Source organism: Trifolium pratense, linkage group LG6 (genome assembly GCF_020283565.1).
Source record: "Trifolium pratense cultivar HEN17-A07 linkage group LG6, ARS_RC_1.1, whole genome shotgun sequence".
NCBI lineage: Eukaryota > Viridiplantae > Streptophyta > Magnoliopsida > Fabales > Fabaceae > Trifolium > Trifolium pratense.
The window spans coordinates 14654462-14668729 of NC_060064.1; the positions used below are offsets into that span (position 1 = coordinate 14654462).

The 14268-nt window shown below is 32.9% G+C and overlaps 1 protein-coding gene and 1 pseudogene across 2 annotated transcripts; both read right to left on the bottom strand.

The window, feature by feature from the left end:
• Positions 1–152: 152 nt before the first annotated feature.
• Positions 153–6986, bottom strand: LOC123888638 (peroxisome biogenesis protein 6). 2 transcript variants are annotated; one of them, XM_045937742.1, is made up of 16 exons: positions 6589–6986; positions 5644–6282; positions 5316–5559; positions 5002–5137; positions 4586–4769; positions 3605–3796; positions 3059–3343; positions 2812–2883; positions 2124–2210; positions 1885–2007; positions 1635–1745; positions 1507–1545; positions 1281–1402; positions 1051–1195; positions 778–858; positions 153–639 (listed from the first exon to the last, which is right to left on the bottom strand). In XM_045937742.1, the coding sequence occupies exons 1-16, from the start codon at positions 6811–6813 to the stop codon at positions 550–552; spliced, it is 2775 nt and encodes a 924-aa protein (XP_045793698.1). In that variant the 5' UTR covers positions 6814–6986; the 3' UTR covers positions 153–549. The 2 variants fall into 2 exon arrangements, with proteins under 2 accessions (XP_045793698.1, XP_045793696.1); XM_045937740.1 differs by having other exon boundaries at positions 5316–6282; positions 6589–6969.
• Positions 6987–13018: 6032 nt separating this feature from the next.
• Positions 13019–13848, bottom strand: LOC123889851 (annotated as a pseudogene).
• Positions 13849–14268: the final 420 nt, after the last annotated feature.

The window sequence follows — 14268 nt, forward strand, 5'->3', positions numbered from 1 at the left end:
TATCTTTCTTTTTTTTTTGGTTAATATCTATTTATTTTTTATAATAATAAAAAAAAATATCCAAGACAAATATTTTGTCTATTTTTCAAACAAAATACTCAATTTTATGTTCATATTGTGGAATTGAAATAAATATGATGTATCATAATTTATTTTCCGAAAAATAATAATAATGATAATTAGGTTATGGAAATCTATTCATACATCTATTTTGGTTGTGCTCTATTACATGGTTGGAAGCTTATTTTGGCTGTGCTCTATTACATCGTTGGAAACTTATTATATACAAATTCAAAAGTTTGAAAACAGATTCCATGCAGTCACACATTTATAGATCTCGATTATCCGATCTCATCTCATTGATTGCACAACTTGTATTCAGATTTGGTGAAGTTGAAATGTAAGCTGTCCAATCTCAATCTAATGGCTAGGATTTCATTCTTGTGAGCCAATGCGTACGTACGTAGTATAACTGCAAGAACTTTGGCGCCCTAGTATACCAGCAAAATTAATGGTTGATGATTGATTGTTTGTTTTTCAGTCCAAAATTCATTTAGAGGTTCCTTCAAATTGATCTCTAAGAAGCTCATACTTCTTAAGCTCAGCCGTGGAGAGGGAAGGCTGAAGCTCTTCTAAGACCTGAAAATTACAGGAAATGCGAATGACAATTGCATACTAGAAAATAGAAAACTCTTGGGATGGAGAAGTTGCTCTAGTGGTTGAGTTTGCTCAGCAAGTAACCAAAATTATCAATAAAAATTACAATTTGTAAGTTACCTGGAAAAAATCGTCGTATTCAACAACAATAGAATCTGCTTCATTATCTGGGTTGGAGGACTCTGGATCTGCATTCAAAACCTAGAACAAAACAACGAGGTTAAGTACCATCTCTCTAATTCACAAAATTGACATATGCATAGATACAAGCTGGCTGCTATTTCCCTCCATAAGGTGATAGACCACTATCATCTCAAATGCAAGAACGAGCCTAGTATCAAACAAAACGGACAGAAAGTAATCACGGGAACCAGTGATCCTGGCTGGACATACCTTGCGCTTTGCCGCGAGGAACCAAGCATCTGCACACAAGGCATACATGTCTGCGCCGGTGAAGTTTGGTGGACACTTTTTTGCAATGTCGTAAAGTGAAACATCTTCATGCAATTTGAACTTTCGCGTTAGAGCTTTCAGTACCCTGAGAGAGATGTGAACAGCACCATGCTATCAACAATAGATACATCTTGAGTGGACAAAGGGAGCTGGAAAAGCAGACAGCTTACCTCTCTCTGTATGATGCATCAGAGTTAACTCCAACATATAACAATTTATCAAAACGACCAGGGCGAAGAAGTGCCGGATCTATCAAATCCGGTCTATTACTTGCACCTATAATAAATAGATCCTATTAAGCCATCAACAAAGAAAAACTTGTTAGAAGCAAAATAGGATAATATATCTTTAGTTAAATAAATAAAAATTGGAGATAAAAAAAAAAAAAAAAAAAACCTGTGTTGAATCACTTAAGCCATCAATTTCTGCAAGCATCTAATAAGGGAAAAATATATTTTACATTAGAAACTCCAAAGAAAAGGTTTATAACATCATGGTCATACTCAAAAGGAAAAGGAAATCACCTGTGAAACAACTCTGTCCATAACACCTCCAGAATCTCCGGAAGCTCCCCGAGCTGGTGCAAGAGAATCAAGCTCATCAAAGAATATGACACATGGACGTGCTGATCTGGCCTGTGAATTATATTGAAAATCACACTATCAAAATCTGTTCCTTAAAGTTTCTAGTTCACAGAAAATAGATACACGGGCAAAAATATTCGATTAAACTTAAGAAAATGTGTAGATCAAAATAACAAAAATATTATTATACCTTCTGAAAAATGTCTCGAACATTCTTCTCAGACTCTCCTATGTACATGTTGATCAGTTCAGGACCTTTCACACTAAGAAAATTTAAGGAGCATTCTGTAGCAACAGCTTTTGCTAATAAAGTCTGACAATAAATAAATAAAAATAAAATGACACGAGACAAAAAATCTGAGGTGAGAGATTTCTATTTAGAGGTACTTAACAGTTGATTAAAAAAAATTAAGGTACTTAACAACTTACTTTGCCAGTTCCAGGGGGGCCATACAAAAGAACACCAGACCGCTTCCGTAATCCGGATGCAAATAGATCTTTATGCAAGAGAGGCAACTAAAATACGAAATACAGAGCAAATCAGTTATTCAAAAATTACAGAAAATAGATAGTATCTTCAGGCTAGCATATGATTCAGTAAGATAAATATTGAAATATAGAAAAAATGAGACTGGAGAATTTTTCTGATAAAAGAAAAACTGGTATACTAAAGTAGAATAATCCATGATTTAGTCTTGATAACATAGCAAAAAAACAGCCCATTCAATCTCTTTTTAGCAGACTTTAGTCGTGAGTCGTGACAGCTTCCATGTTAAACTTTAGGAGTCAAGTACATTCAAATTTCAATTTTAACTCTCCAAAAGCACATTCTTTCTTATTTTATTTGCATTCTTCTATCTGATAGGAGTATACACTAAAATGTAATTTAACTCGGTCAGCTTATGAAATGTGACAGTCTGATATATCTTATAAATGTTGACCATGTAAACATAACCACAAGTTCCTTTTTACATCAAATATATTTCCAAGTTGATGTGGGAGGCACTGTTTTCTTCTTTAGTAAGAAGAATTTAAAATAAAAGTGTGAACTTTTGCACTTCCAAATCGGGGGGAAAGTGACAACCGATAAACTCATGCCATATAAGAAGAAGCCCACCTGAACAGTATCCAGGATTGATTTTTTGACATCTTCAAGCCCACCAACATCTTCCCATTTTACATTTGGAACCTGCATAAACCATACTTAAAAAATTCATGCATTGAAGAACTTTTTCATCCGGAAGACATGTTACATGCTAAGTGCACACTTTTCCACAATAAAACAATGGTATATTATTCTTAATTTTAAACACTACTGAATACAAACGAGAAAATCATCACAAAATCCTGACAGCTTAATTTACCTTTGGCGTACCCAATGCTGATGCATTTCTTTTCTTGGATCGTTCCAAAGCATTCACCAAGTCTTCTTTCCCAGGTTTCAGAGCTGAAACTTTTGACTGGTTGTTGTCCTCCGTCACCTTGGAACTAAGAGAACTATCTGTATCTTCAGGTTCATCTTTGTCTACTTCGGCATTGCTCCTGGGAAATAAGCTGGCACCAGCATCCGCAATTAAAGCACACATATCCCTGGGCATGAAACCAGATGTCTGTCCAACTATTTCTTTTACAAAACCCTCTAAATCAGTCTGCAAGAAGCAGCAATGCAATGGTTTAAAGTCAACACTTGTTAGTGATGATCAGGGATTCAGGAGCATAAACTGTAGTCAAGTGCCTATCACAATATCTTCAGAGATATATCATGTAAGATCTATACACACAGGACACTCCTACATTTGATATTGTTATGATGTGTACTATTGCTGCTACTCCATTTATTAAACAAAATAAAAAAAGCAAGAAAAGAAGGTATAGACACAATACAAGAGGAGGTTCCATTCCACACTCACATTAGAGTGGAGTCCATAAACATTTTGAAGTGAATGCAATAGCATTTCAGCCCTTTGCTCTTCTGTTAAAGGCCCCATGCTTATTTCATGGCTAAAGCAGCGTCTGATAGTTGAAGGTAGACCCTCTAAACTGTCAGCAGCCGCAATCAACAGGACCTGGTGCCCACTTGTCTTTTCAGAAGTTTTCTCCACCTACACCAGCATGCTGTAATAGTAAATATCTTTGCAATTCTAGTTAAAAACAAAAGAAAATGTATGTGCTGAGTGTTTTCCATCTCGTTTTTTATATTGACATATATATATATATGAGATGCGTATGTGTGAGGTTGGAGAGAGAGAGAATGGAAATGAGAATCACATATCACAAAGGCATATAGTAATGTTTTAATCTCAACCATTTATTTTTAATCTAATGGTTGATATTCATTCTCATGTTCTCATATATTTTTACCATTCTCATAGTATACATCCTCTATATATATATATATATATATATATATATATATATATATATATATATATATATATATATATATATATATATATATATATATATATGTGTGTGAATTTGTATTTTGTAGATATACATTAACACTCATAGAAGAACATAATCTTAAGGGGTCATGTTTAAGGCCACTTTGTTTCTGCAATTAAAGTATATTGCATGTCACTTGATAGATAATACTTTATCCCTGAAAGAAATAGTCAACTGTTGATGCTTGCATCTCCAGCAGAGAGATTTCCACAACTTATTAGAGTTCCCAATAGCTAATTCATTTTTATCACCTTTTCTGGAAACTATTACAGAAATTGCTATTATTGCTTAATATTATCTTACCTGTTCACTTCTTTTGATGTTCACATTTTTACTTTATTTGATTTACAATACAGCAAGATATAACATTTGTGATTACAGAAAAAAGAGTAATGAAGAATGTTATAGTGATAGCAGTAGCAATATTCAACTAAGTTGGATCTTACAAATTCTCCGTTTGATTTCACCAAGGAGTTACTATCACCATGTTCGCCAACTGGCTCAGTGAATTTCCTAATGACTGATGCAACTTCAGATGTATTGCCTCTTTGATCATTTTGTGAAACCTCGGGTGATTGTGAATCTTGGAAAACCTCAAAATGACGAAGAAGAAGTATTGTTGGCGAGTATCTGTAACAATATTTTCCAATAAGAGCCTACTAGATGTTTGGACAGAAAAACATATGCAAAAAACACTACTGAGGAGGAAAAGGAAGGTGGATAAATGAAAGAAATTATATGTTGTCCTGATAGCTAAGTATGTACGCTACTAGTACTAATACATCACAAAATAAAATTTGTGCAAGAACAAAATTCTCGGAAAAATGTTTGTTCTTATCATTCCTAATATTCTAAATTCAACCTTTGAGCAGTCTTGAAAACTTGAGCGAGAGCAACAGATGTTCTCTCGGAGCCCATTAGATCATGACAGTTATATTCCACCACATGCAAGCCTAGTCGTCGAGCAACATATCTAACAACAGTCCTTTTCCCACAACCTGCACAATCAATGCAATCCAAACACACCATTAATTTGTTAATTTCAATCCACATACAAATATTTTAAATAAACAGCAACAACAGCTGAGGATATAAAGTGGTGATACATTATGAGGAATAGGAAAAAATACTGATTCCTATTGGAAACGGAAACAAGGCCTAAAAATATAGAAGCACCTGCCAAGCCATACAATAACACTGAAACTCTAAACTTGGAAGAAAGTGCAGTTGGACATAATGTTGGTGCTAGTATTGAAGCCAAGGTCTTCACTGTGTCCCTTTGCAAAGGCACAGTCCCTTCTGGTCCAGCAATTAGCAAATCCGGAGGAAGGGCAGATGGGGAACTCCCTACTAACACCAAAGCAGTTAAGGTTTTATTGACACGAAGAACTGGTTCATCTGATGGTTCCATAGCAATGACCTGAAGGTATAAGTTACTGCCTAACAAAGAACCTGACACAGTTTCACAAAACTTAAAAATATAAGAGGGAAGAGGTAAACATACCTTAAAACAGATAAAGTTGTCACTTTTGTTTTGTATTTTGTGGTTACAAGGAATGCAAATAGTGGAATTACAATTCCAACTAATGTTAATTCTGAAAATATCTCTACTTGACAAATATCTATCGACTTCAAAGTACTTCTGCAAAGCCAAGTCAATCATCTCTTGACGTTCTTTGGATTCAACATCTGAAGTTGGTTTAATGGAATCAAGGACGCCACATTCTGGTATCTTGACAAAAGCAACCCTCAGAAGGGAGGCAAATCTGGGAGGTTCAGCCAGAGGCTCCAACTCGATATTAATGACAGAATCTTCAATGCTTTTAGCTGCATCTTCATCACCCACTTGGCATTGAGGTTTGAAATAAGACGACAAAGCATCTTGACCATTGCGAATAATAGATTTCAAACATGAAATGTGCAAGTTAAGATTAAAGGCCAAAAGAGGAGACAAATACGCAATTTCAGCATTTAACAAGGGGCAGCTTAAAGGGAAATCACAGGAAGGAAACACAAGCATTATTCTAGAAGAAGAGGATGGTGAGTGATCTATATCAAGGGTAGGGGTGTCACTGCCAGGAGGGTCTAGAGCAATAGCCACTGCAATTCTTTGTGTGTTCATTTCAGCATTCTTGACCATAACCTGAGAAAACTCAAAATCAATAATACATTTTAACATAAAATCAATTAATTCTGGTGAATACTTACGCTAATAGATAAGCTCAAATAAGTTATTTTCATAAGCTCTCACAACAATCTTACAAATACTTACGCTAATAGATAAGCTCAAATAATTCAATCTAAACGGACTTTAATATTAGAAAGTAGAAACTAATTTTCCATTTCTATTACTTTTGTGAGCAAATTATCCAATCAATCAGTACAATTTGAATGACTAAAAATGAGAATTTAGAAAAGAGAGTGTTATAGGAATGAATGAATGAATTACCGGAGAACCAGAAGTGATGGAAAGTGTTTTGAGAAGAGAAGTGGAGAGAGCAATGAGTGCAGAGTCGTCGTCGTGAAAAGAAGAAGGCAAATTGTTGGAAAATCGGAGAATTCCAACCGGTAAATGCAAGTTAGGGAATTCATTAGTTGAAGATTTCTTCAATACCGAATTGATGATATTTTTCGTTGAACACAGAACCAGAGGTTTTCTTCTTCTCTCCACCATTGAAGAAATTCAGTAATTCAATTTCATTGCTCTCCGACCACCGCCGACCTGATATTCGCCTCCGTCTTTCGCCGCTTCTCCGACCACCGCTCCAGAGTTGAAGACACCAGCCAACGAAAATGATAAAAACAAGATGAATAAAATTGATCAATCAAATGATAATTTTTTTTAATTTAATAACTGTCGTACACCATCACCGTAAATATATTTTACACGGGCATTTAATGATGTGTTATCATATCATTTAATGAATGTGACACATTATATGTTTTTAAATAAGTTTAAAGATGATAAGCGGTCGGTGTAATGAAAGTTTACACAAACATCCAATGAGAAACCAGTAGTTTCAAAATAATCATACATGAGTGTAGTGATGTGCCAGAAAGATAAAACATTATTGGTTGTTTGCGTAACATTCTTTTAGTCTGTCTGCTTATATCTTTTTAAAAACAATACATGATGTGTTGGTATATTATTGGATGTATGTATAAAATAATTTTATACTCACAATGTATATAAATTAAATTCATTTTTCTTTATTATGTCTACCAATTTTTATATTTTGAAGTATATATATATATATATATATATATATATATATATTTAGTAGAATAATTAGTAGACATAATATAAACAAATTAGTGCTAGATTATTGATCATTTTTGAATAAAATTGATTTTATCATCCAAAAAATATTGGCGACGCAACTTGTTACTCGTTGTGTTTCTTCTTTTTTAAATTGAAGAAGCACAAGTAGTCTTTTTTTGTCTTTTTTGTTTCACTTATTGGAGCTAACGTCGGACTATGTTATTCGTGAGTTTATATCAAGTCGAATTCAAATTAGTGCAAATGTTAATTGAGATTAAATGGAGCGGAAAGTGCTAAAGATAATGGTTAAGAAAACAAAAATAATAATATAATCTTAAAAACAGTACATTTAATATATTGAAAATTTGAAATCGTAAAAAATGATCTTTTCTACTAAGACCATCTTCAATGGTGTAGTACCTATTAGGTACTCATGGTACTTATTAGGTACTACTATTGGAGCACAACACATCTTAGTACTTAATAGGTACCAATTCTAATATAAGAACTCTCTCTCTTCTTTTTATGGGACCCACTTTATTTAATATATTCAAAAATTAAAAAAGTCACAACTTTTAAATTGGCATAAAAATTTAATGTCAACCATATATAGACGTTGTAGGTCATTGTTTGTTCTTTTTACCGTTGGAAAAAAAAAATACTCCTATCATATAAATCAAAACCAAATTGAAGGATTCTACTCCTCTCAAAATTACCATTTTATTAATTATTTTAAATTATTTTTTAATTATGTAATTCTTAAAATTTGGCAATATTATTTTAAATTAAATTTCGAATTTTAATTATTTTTTCTAATTATAAAAAAAATAGACCATACTAATTTTGTAATATTATCATTAATTCAATCAATTTATATTATAAAATAGATAATTAAATATATTGTAATGATGTGAAGTTATTGATGGGACCTATTTTAAAACTTTTTAAGAAATGCTCCATTGGAGGGGTTGAGTACCTATTAGGTACTATTATTAAAAAAATAATAAATTGATGATGTGTTCATGTGGGACCATTTAAGTACTAAAAAATGTAGTGCTCCATTGTGGATGCTCTAAATCATTTACTTTTGTTTTCATTTCTATTTCATTAATCAAGATTTGGATCCTTTCATGTTATTTCTCTCATGTTGTCCATTCAGCACTAATCTCAACCATTCATTCATTTTTTTCTCTCTCTCTCTCTCTCTTCAAAACTCATTTTTTTTCTTCCTCATAAATTAATCACCATTGGATAAGAAAAATGAGAGAAAGCATATAGCTGGACCAAAATGACATAAAATGATCCAAATCTCATTAATCATTACTCCAAAACACTGTTTAGAATGACAAAAATAAAGATGTTTCTCTCCCGACCCCCGTGTTTCTTTTATACCTCCTGAATTTTCAATTTTGTTCTTGAAAAAGCTTCGGTTTGTAGAAACCGAAGTTTTTTTTTTGCCTTGAAAACAAATTTTGGTTTCTAAAAACTGAAATTTAAGCTGAATTTGCACTAGAAAAAATTCGATTTCTGCGAACCGAATTTTTCTGCAAGGACAAAATTAAAATATTGGGGATATAAAAGAATCACGGGGTGGGGAGAGAAAACATCAAAAATAAATAATGGTGACAGATTTTGTCCAAGTCCCTATTGTCTAATGCGTTTCACAAATACTAGGTCCCAATGACCTTCCCAAATAATTTGGGTATTAATTATTTTGCTCTAATAAATTCAAAACAAATAAAAATTGTTTATTTTAATATTATTATAATAGGTGATCGGATGGAGTAGATTTCTATTCTCTTTGCAAATAATTGACTAAACAAAATCACGCGGGTGAGGTACTTCCCCGACTGGTGACGCCGACTGGTGACGCCGACAAGTCTTGTCCACTTCTAGGTACTTCCTTGTTTTAAATTTTGTAATTTTGTAACCTTTTTCACAAATAATTGAAGACAATTAGTAAATAAAATTTGACTATTTAGATTTATTAAAAAAGTAATATATTTAATCAATATATTAAATTGAAGGGAATATTGGTGCTGGATTGTTCTCGTAAACTTAAACTTAGTTGATAGAGACACCATATTATTGTATTATATATGCAGAGCCGAGATTTGAATCTAAAACATTCTATTTATTCACCTCTAAGTAAAATTTCTAGTTACTAGTTATTTGACAAAAAAAAAGTGTTGAAGAGAATGGTTAAGAAAACAAAAATGATAATATAATCTTGAAAGTAGTGCATTTAATATATTGTAATTGTAAAAAATAATTTTTTCTACTAAATCATATTGGATTGAGATTTCAAAAGACTATTTTGGAGAAAAAATCTTGAAGATTTTGAAAGACTCTGTGAGATCATATTGATTTTGTGAGATTTTGAAAAACTTTTTTGAAAAACTTTTTATAATCAAGATTCTTAACACAAGAATCTGTGAGACTAATGGTTTCAGTAAGTTATACACTGAAACCATTACTCTTGATAAATGGTTTCAGTTACATTTTAATATTTCTCAACTTAATTATAAATGTATTTGAACGACATTAACTATTAAGCAGACCCATTTGAAAATTATCTCAATTTTGAAAAAACCTCTCGCCACTTTCGAAATTTAATTTTTCTTTTGTGTGCCTCTAGCCACTCTTGGTGAAAGGAAATAACTCTTGATTTTGGTTTTCATACTTATGATTTTCAATATTATAACCTTGATTTTGAATATTATTAACCCATAATGGATTTGTACACTGAAACAATTACTCTTGTTAAATGGTTTCAGTAAGTTATACACTGAAACCATTATGCTTGATAAATGGTTTCAATAAGTTATACACTGAAACCATTATGCTTGATAAATAGTTTCAGTTACATATACACTTTTGATAAAAGGTTCAGGTTTGAAGGACGTGCATTTGAATCCAACACATCACCTCTCTTCCGAGGTTTAGGTTCATGGGTTGATTCGAATACAATTCTCCTCTCTTCGAATCCAGTACATTTTAATCTTTCTCAACTTAATTATAAATGCATTTGAACGACATTAACTATTAAGCAGACCCATTTGAAAATTATCTCAATTTTGAAAAAACTCTTGATTTTGGTTTTCATATTTATGATTTTCAATATTATAACCTTGATTTTGAATATTATTAACCCATGATGGATTTGTACACTGAAACCATTACTCTTGTTAAATGGTTTCAGTAAGTTTTACACTGAAACCATTATGCTTGATAAATGGTTTCAGTACGTTATACACTGAAACCATTAGTCATGTTAAATGGTTTCAGTTACATATACACTTTTGATAAAAGATTTAAGAACTTCCATTAGTTGAAACTTTCATTAGTCTTCCATCAGTCTTGTTAAAAGTGCAAGAGGAAAGTAACAAATGGCTAAATATAATCATAATAATGGACCAGAAGAATTGCATAACTAGTAGAAACTATGGGAAGGATATTGAAATCAGAAAAATGATATTGCAAAATCATTAGAAATCTAATTGCATTAATCGATAGTACACAAATATAGGTCTAAATTCTTTACAATATGTATGTGGTGATATTACAATTTCTACCCAAGATGACACATAAAATAACTTAAAATATATAAATACATCCAAAGGTCTACAACAATTTATACAATAAGAATAACATCAATTCTGAGAACTTTTCTAAATTTACTATGCAACTCTTTTAAGAGCTTCAATGGTCTTTTCAGTTTCAACAACATTGTTCTCTTGCCAAACTCCAACAACATCAATTGTTTTAACATAGTTTCCTCGCATTCGCTTCCAAGAGATGCAAGTAGCATCAAGCCTACAAGTAAAAACAACCTATATCAATCCATTTGCGCAAAATTGTCAAAAATAAATCATACTTTAAGAAGAAGTGCATTATTAAGAAGCATTGTCCATGACAAAATGAAGTTAACATACTTGATATTTTCTCTTTGATGTTTGTAGGTTTCAAGAGGCAATCTAGCACCTTGCATATTATCTCCAACAATCTATAAGTTTTACAAAAAAAGATAATCATAATTGATTGATAAGATAAATGAACTGATGTTAATTTTGTAGTTCCTCCAAATGGCATAAACTAAGGATGTAACTGGTACATAATCATTTGAAACCATTCTACCAGCAAAATGGTTTAGGAAGCAACAATTAAACACCAACTACCTGAAACCATTCTACCAGCAAAATGGTTTCAGAGTACAACTCTCTGAAACCATTCTACCAGCTAAATGGTTTTAGAGTACAACTCTCTGAAACCATTCTAAAATCAATTTTAAACACCTCAATAAAAAAAAGCCTAACATACACAGTGATTAGAAACAGAAAATGGATCATGTGCCTTTCTAAAGGTGAGATTTGTTAAGGTCCAACTCAAAAATGGATCATTTAAGCAACAGAAAATTCATAGAAGAAACATACATTTAATGATATATAAACAATAGGAATGGACCAAAAAATGTATCTTGGAATTTGATCTGAATATGCATATGAAACCTGAATATGGTTTCCCTAAAACCAAAATCAACGATACTCAGCTGAAACCGTTAAAATATCCAAAATAACTATCTAAGTTCATAAGTTGCCTAACCTCAAAATAACAAACACAAAGGCAACATCTAATACATCATTTCATATATCTATGCAAGAATTTTTACCATTAAATCAATTTATCTAACTCAACTACACAAGTCAAGCCAAGAGCGGAGTTGTAAAACAACCAGAATCAGCTAGAATTTGATAAATCGGTAATGATATTAGAGATGACCTTGTCCATGTTGAGGTCTTTCATCGGCTTGAATGGACGCTTCATGCCCTGAAAGTTAAGCAGATGTTTTAAAAAATATTAAAACATGATATTGGCAAAGAAAATCAATTTCTATGCTGCCAAGTTATCGCGCATTCATGCAGTATGTGAACTTACACCATTGAATTTCACACAAATCTTTTGTTTCAAGAGAAAGTAGATGCAAGTCAAGGACTAATCTGATGGTGCAAATTAACTAACTAACTGCATGAATGTGTGATCTCGTGGCCAGTTCTGCAGTTACTGATTTGTCTTGCTAGTTCTGCGGTTACTGATTTATGTCTCTATAGCTACAATGTCATTTCCTCCAACTGATGCATTGTCACATCCAGGTTTGTTAACTAGCACACTTTTTTTGTAGATTATATTATTACTACTAATAGAAAACTTTTTTCATGCCATTAATTACTACTACTATCTATAAACATTTTCAAACATCTAGCCTATAACATGGATCTCAATTATTATATATGCTTCACTTATATATATCAGGCCCAAAAGAAACACTAGCACCATATGATATAAATACATCACTACAAATTAAAACCATTTACCTAGACCAATGGTTTCAATATGTTTTACACTGAAACCATTAGTCTAGTGAAATGGTTTCAAGTATCATTTTCAAAAACCAAAGCCTCAAGAACAACAACAACAGCAAAATCCTTTTCCAAACCTAATTCCCAAAATCACCCAAAATCAAAACACACTGCAATTACTTGAATACAGAAGAAATTAGAGGAAGAAAATATCTCGAACCTCTTTTATTTTTATTTATGTTTATCTTTTTTTTTTAATGTCAAAACAATAAAAGATGTTAAAATGTATAACCAACAGCATAAACCGAAGCACAAAACATCTTTTTGTTGGGTACTAGTCTCATTTAAAAGAACTAATGCAAAATAAAAATTTAGAAACGGTACAATTAAGCTGCACCCTTGCCCTTCTTCTTCTGGAGTTTCTTCATGTAGAACTCAAGCTCCTTACCTTTCAGAATGTAGCCATCAGCCCTGCCGCATTGACCAAGTCGAGAAGAAATGCAAGCAAGCAATCTTCCACCACCAAACTGCTCTTCAATGTGTGGATCAAGCTGGCGATCTTTCTGGCGTTGCTCTAATTTTCTCTGAACATGAGCACTCTTGTGGACTTCTTCTGCAACAACTTCAGCCTCCTCTGACTCTTTCTTGCCAGCATTTTTCTTCTTCCTTCCAATTTCAACACCATAATGTTGAAGGTACCACTGCTTGAAAGGAGCAGCATCAACCTGAACAATAGCACTCTTCACAAGGGTCTGAGTACGGACAAGCTCATTGTTGGAAGCATTGTACACAACATCAAGCAAACGGGTTTTGCGGGTGACAGCTTCACTTCCCCAAGAAAAGTTTCCAGTGTCCAATCTCAAGGCTCTCCACTTCACATTTCCTCCTCTAACACGCTCCTCACAGTTTTGTTGCTTGATAGCTTGGTGTTAGCTGGCTGGCGACCGAGCTCATACTTTCGCTTCTTCCTCCATGATTTCTTCTTTCCACCAGTTTCACGCCTCTTGTGCATAGAATCCCTAGAAATACCCATCTTGGAGGAACTTGCAGACACACACTCTCAGAGACTTGTTTGCTCAAGCACCATATTTATGTTTATCTCTTTTAAATGAAAAACAAATAAAAAGCAACATGGAAAAAATCCAAACTCATGTGACATCCACTTAGATACTCAATAAAATAATACTCCTAGTCCTATCTCACTCACCATCAATGATCATTTCATCACTTATTTAATCATAATTAATTTCTAACCTTACTCAACACAAACAACTCCCTGCTATCCTCTCTGTCAATCTCTTTCCCGCACATAAACACAAACACGTTAAGCTCATTATTGTTGTCTCAGATCTAAACCACACGGAAGGAACGAAATCAAAACAAAGAAAATCCTTCAATTCCAATTTTGGGTTTAGGGTTTGTACCTTTAGGAACATAATCAGTGTTGTCTTCTTCTTCTCCTACTAAATCTTTCAATTTCGTTAATGGCGACGGCGACGGATGAAGTGAT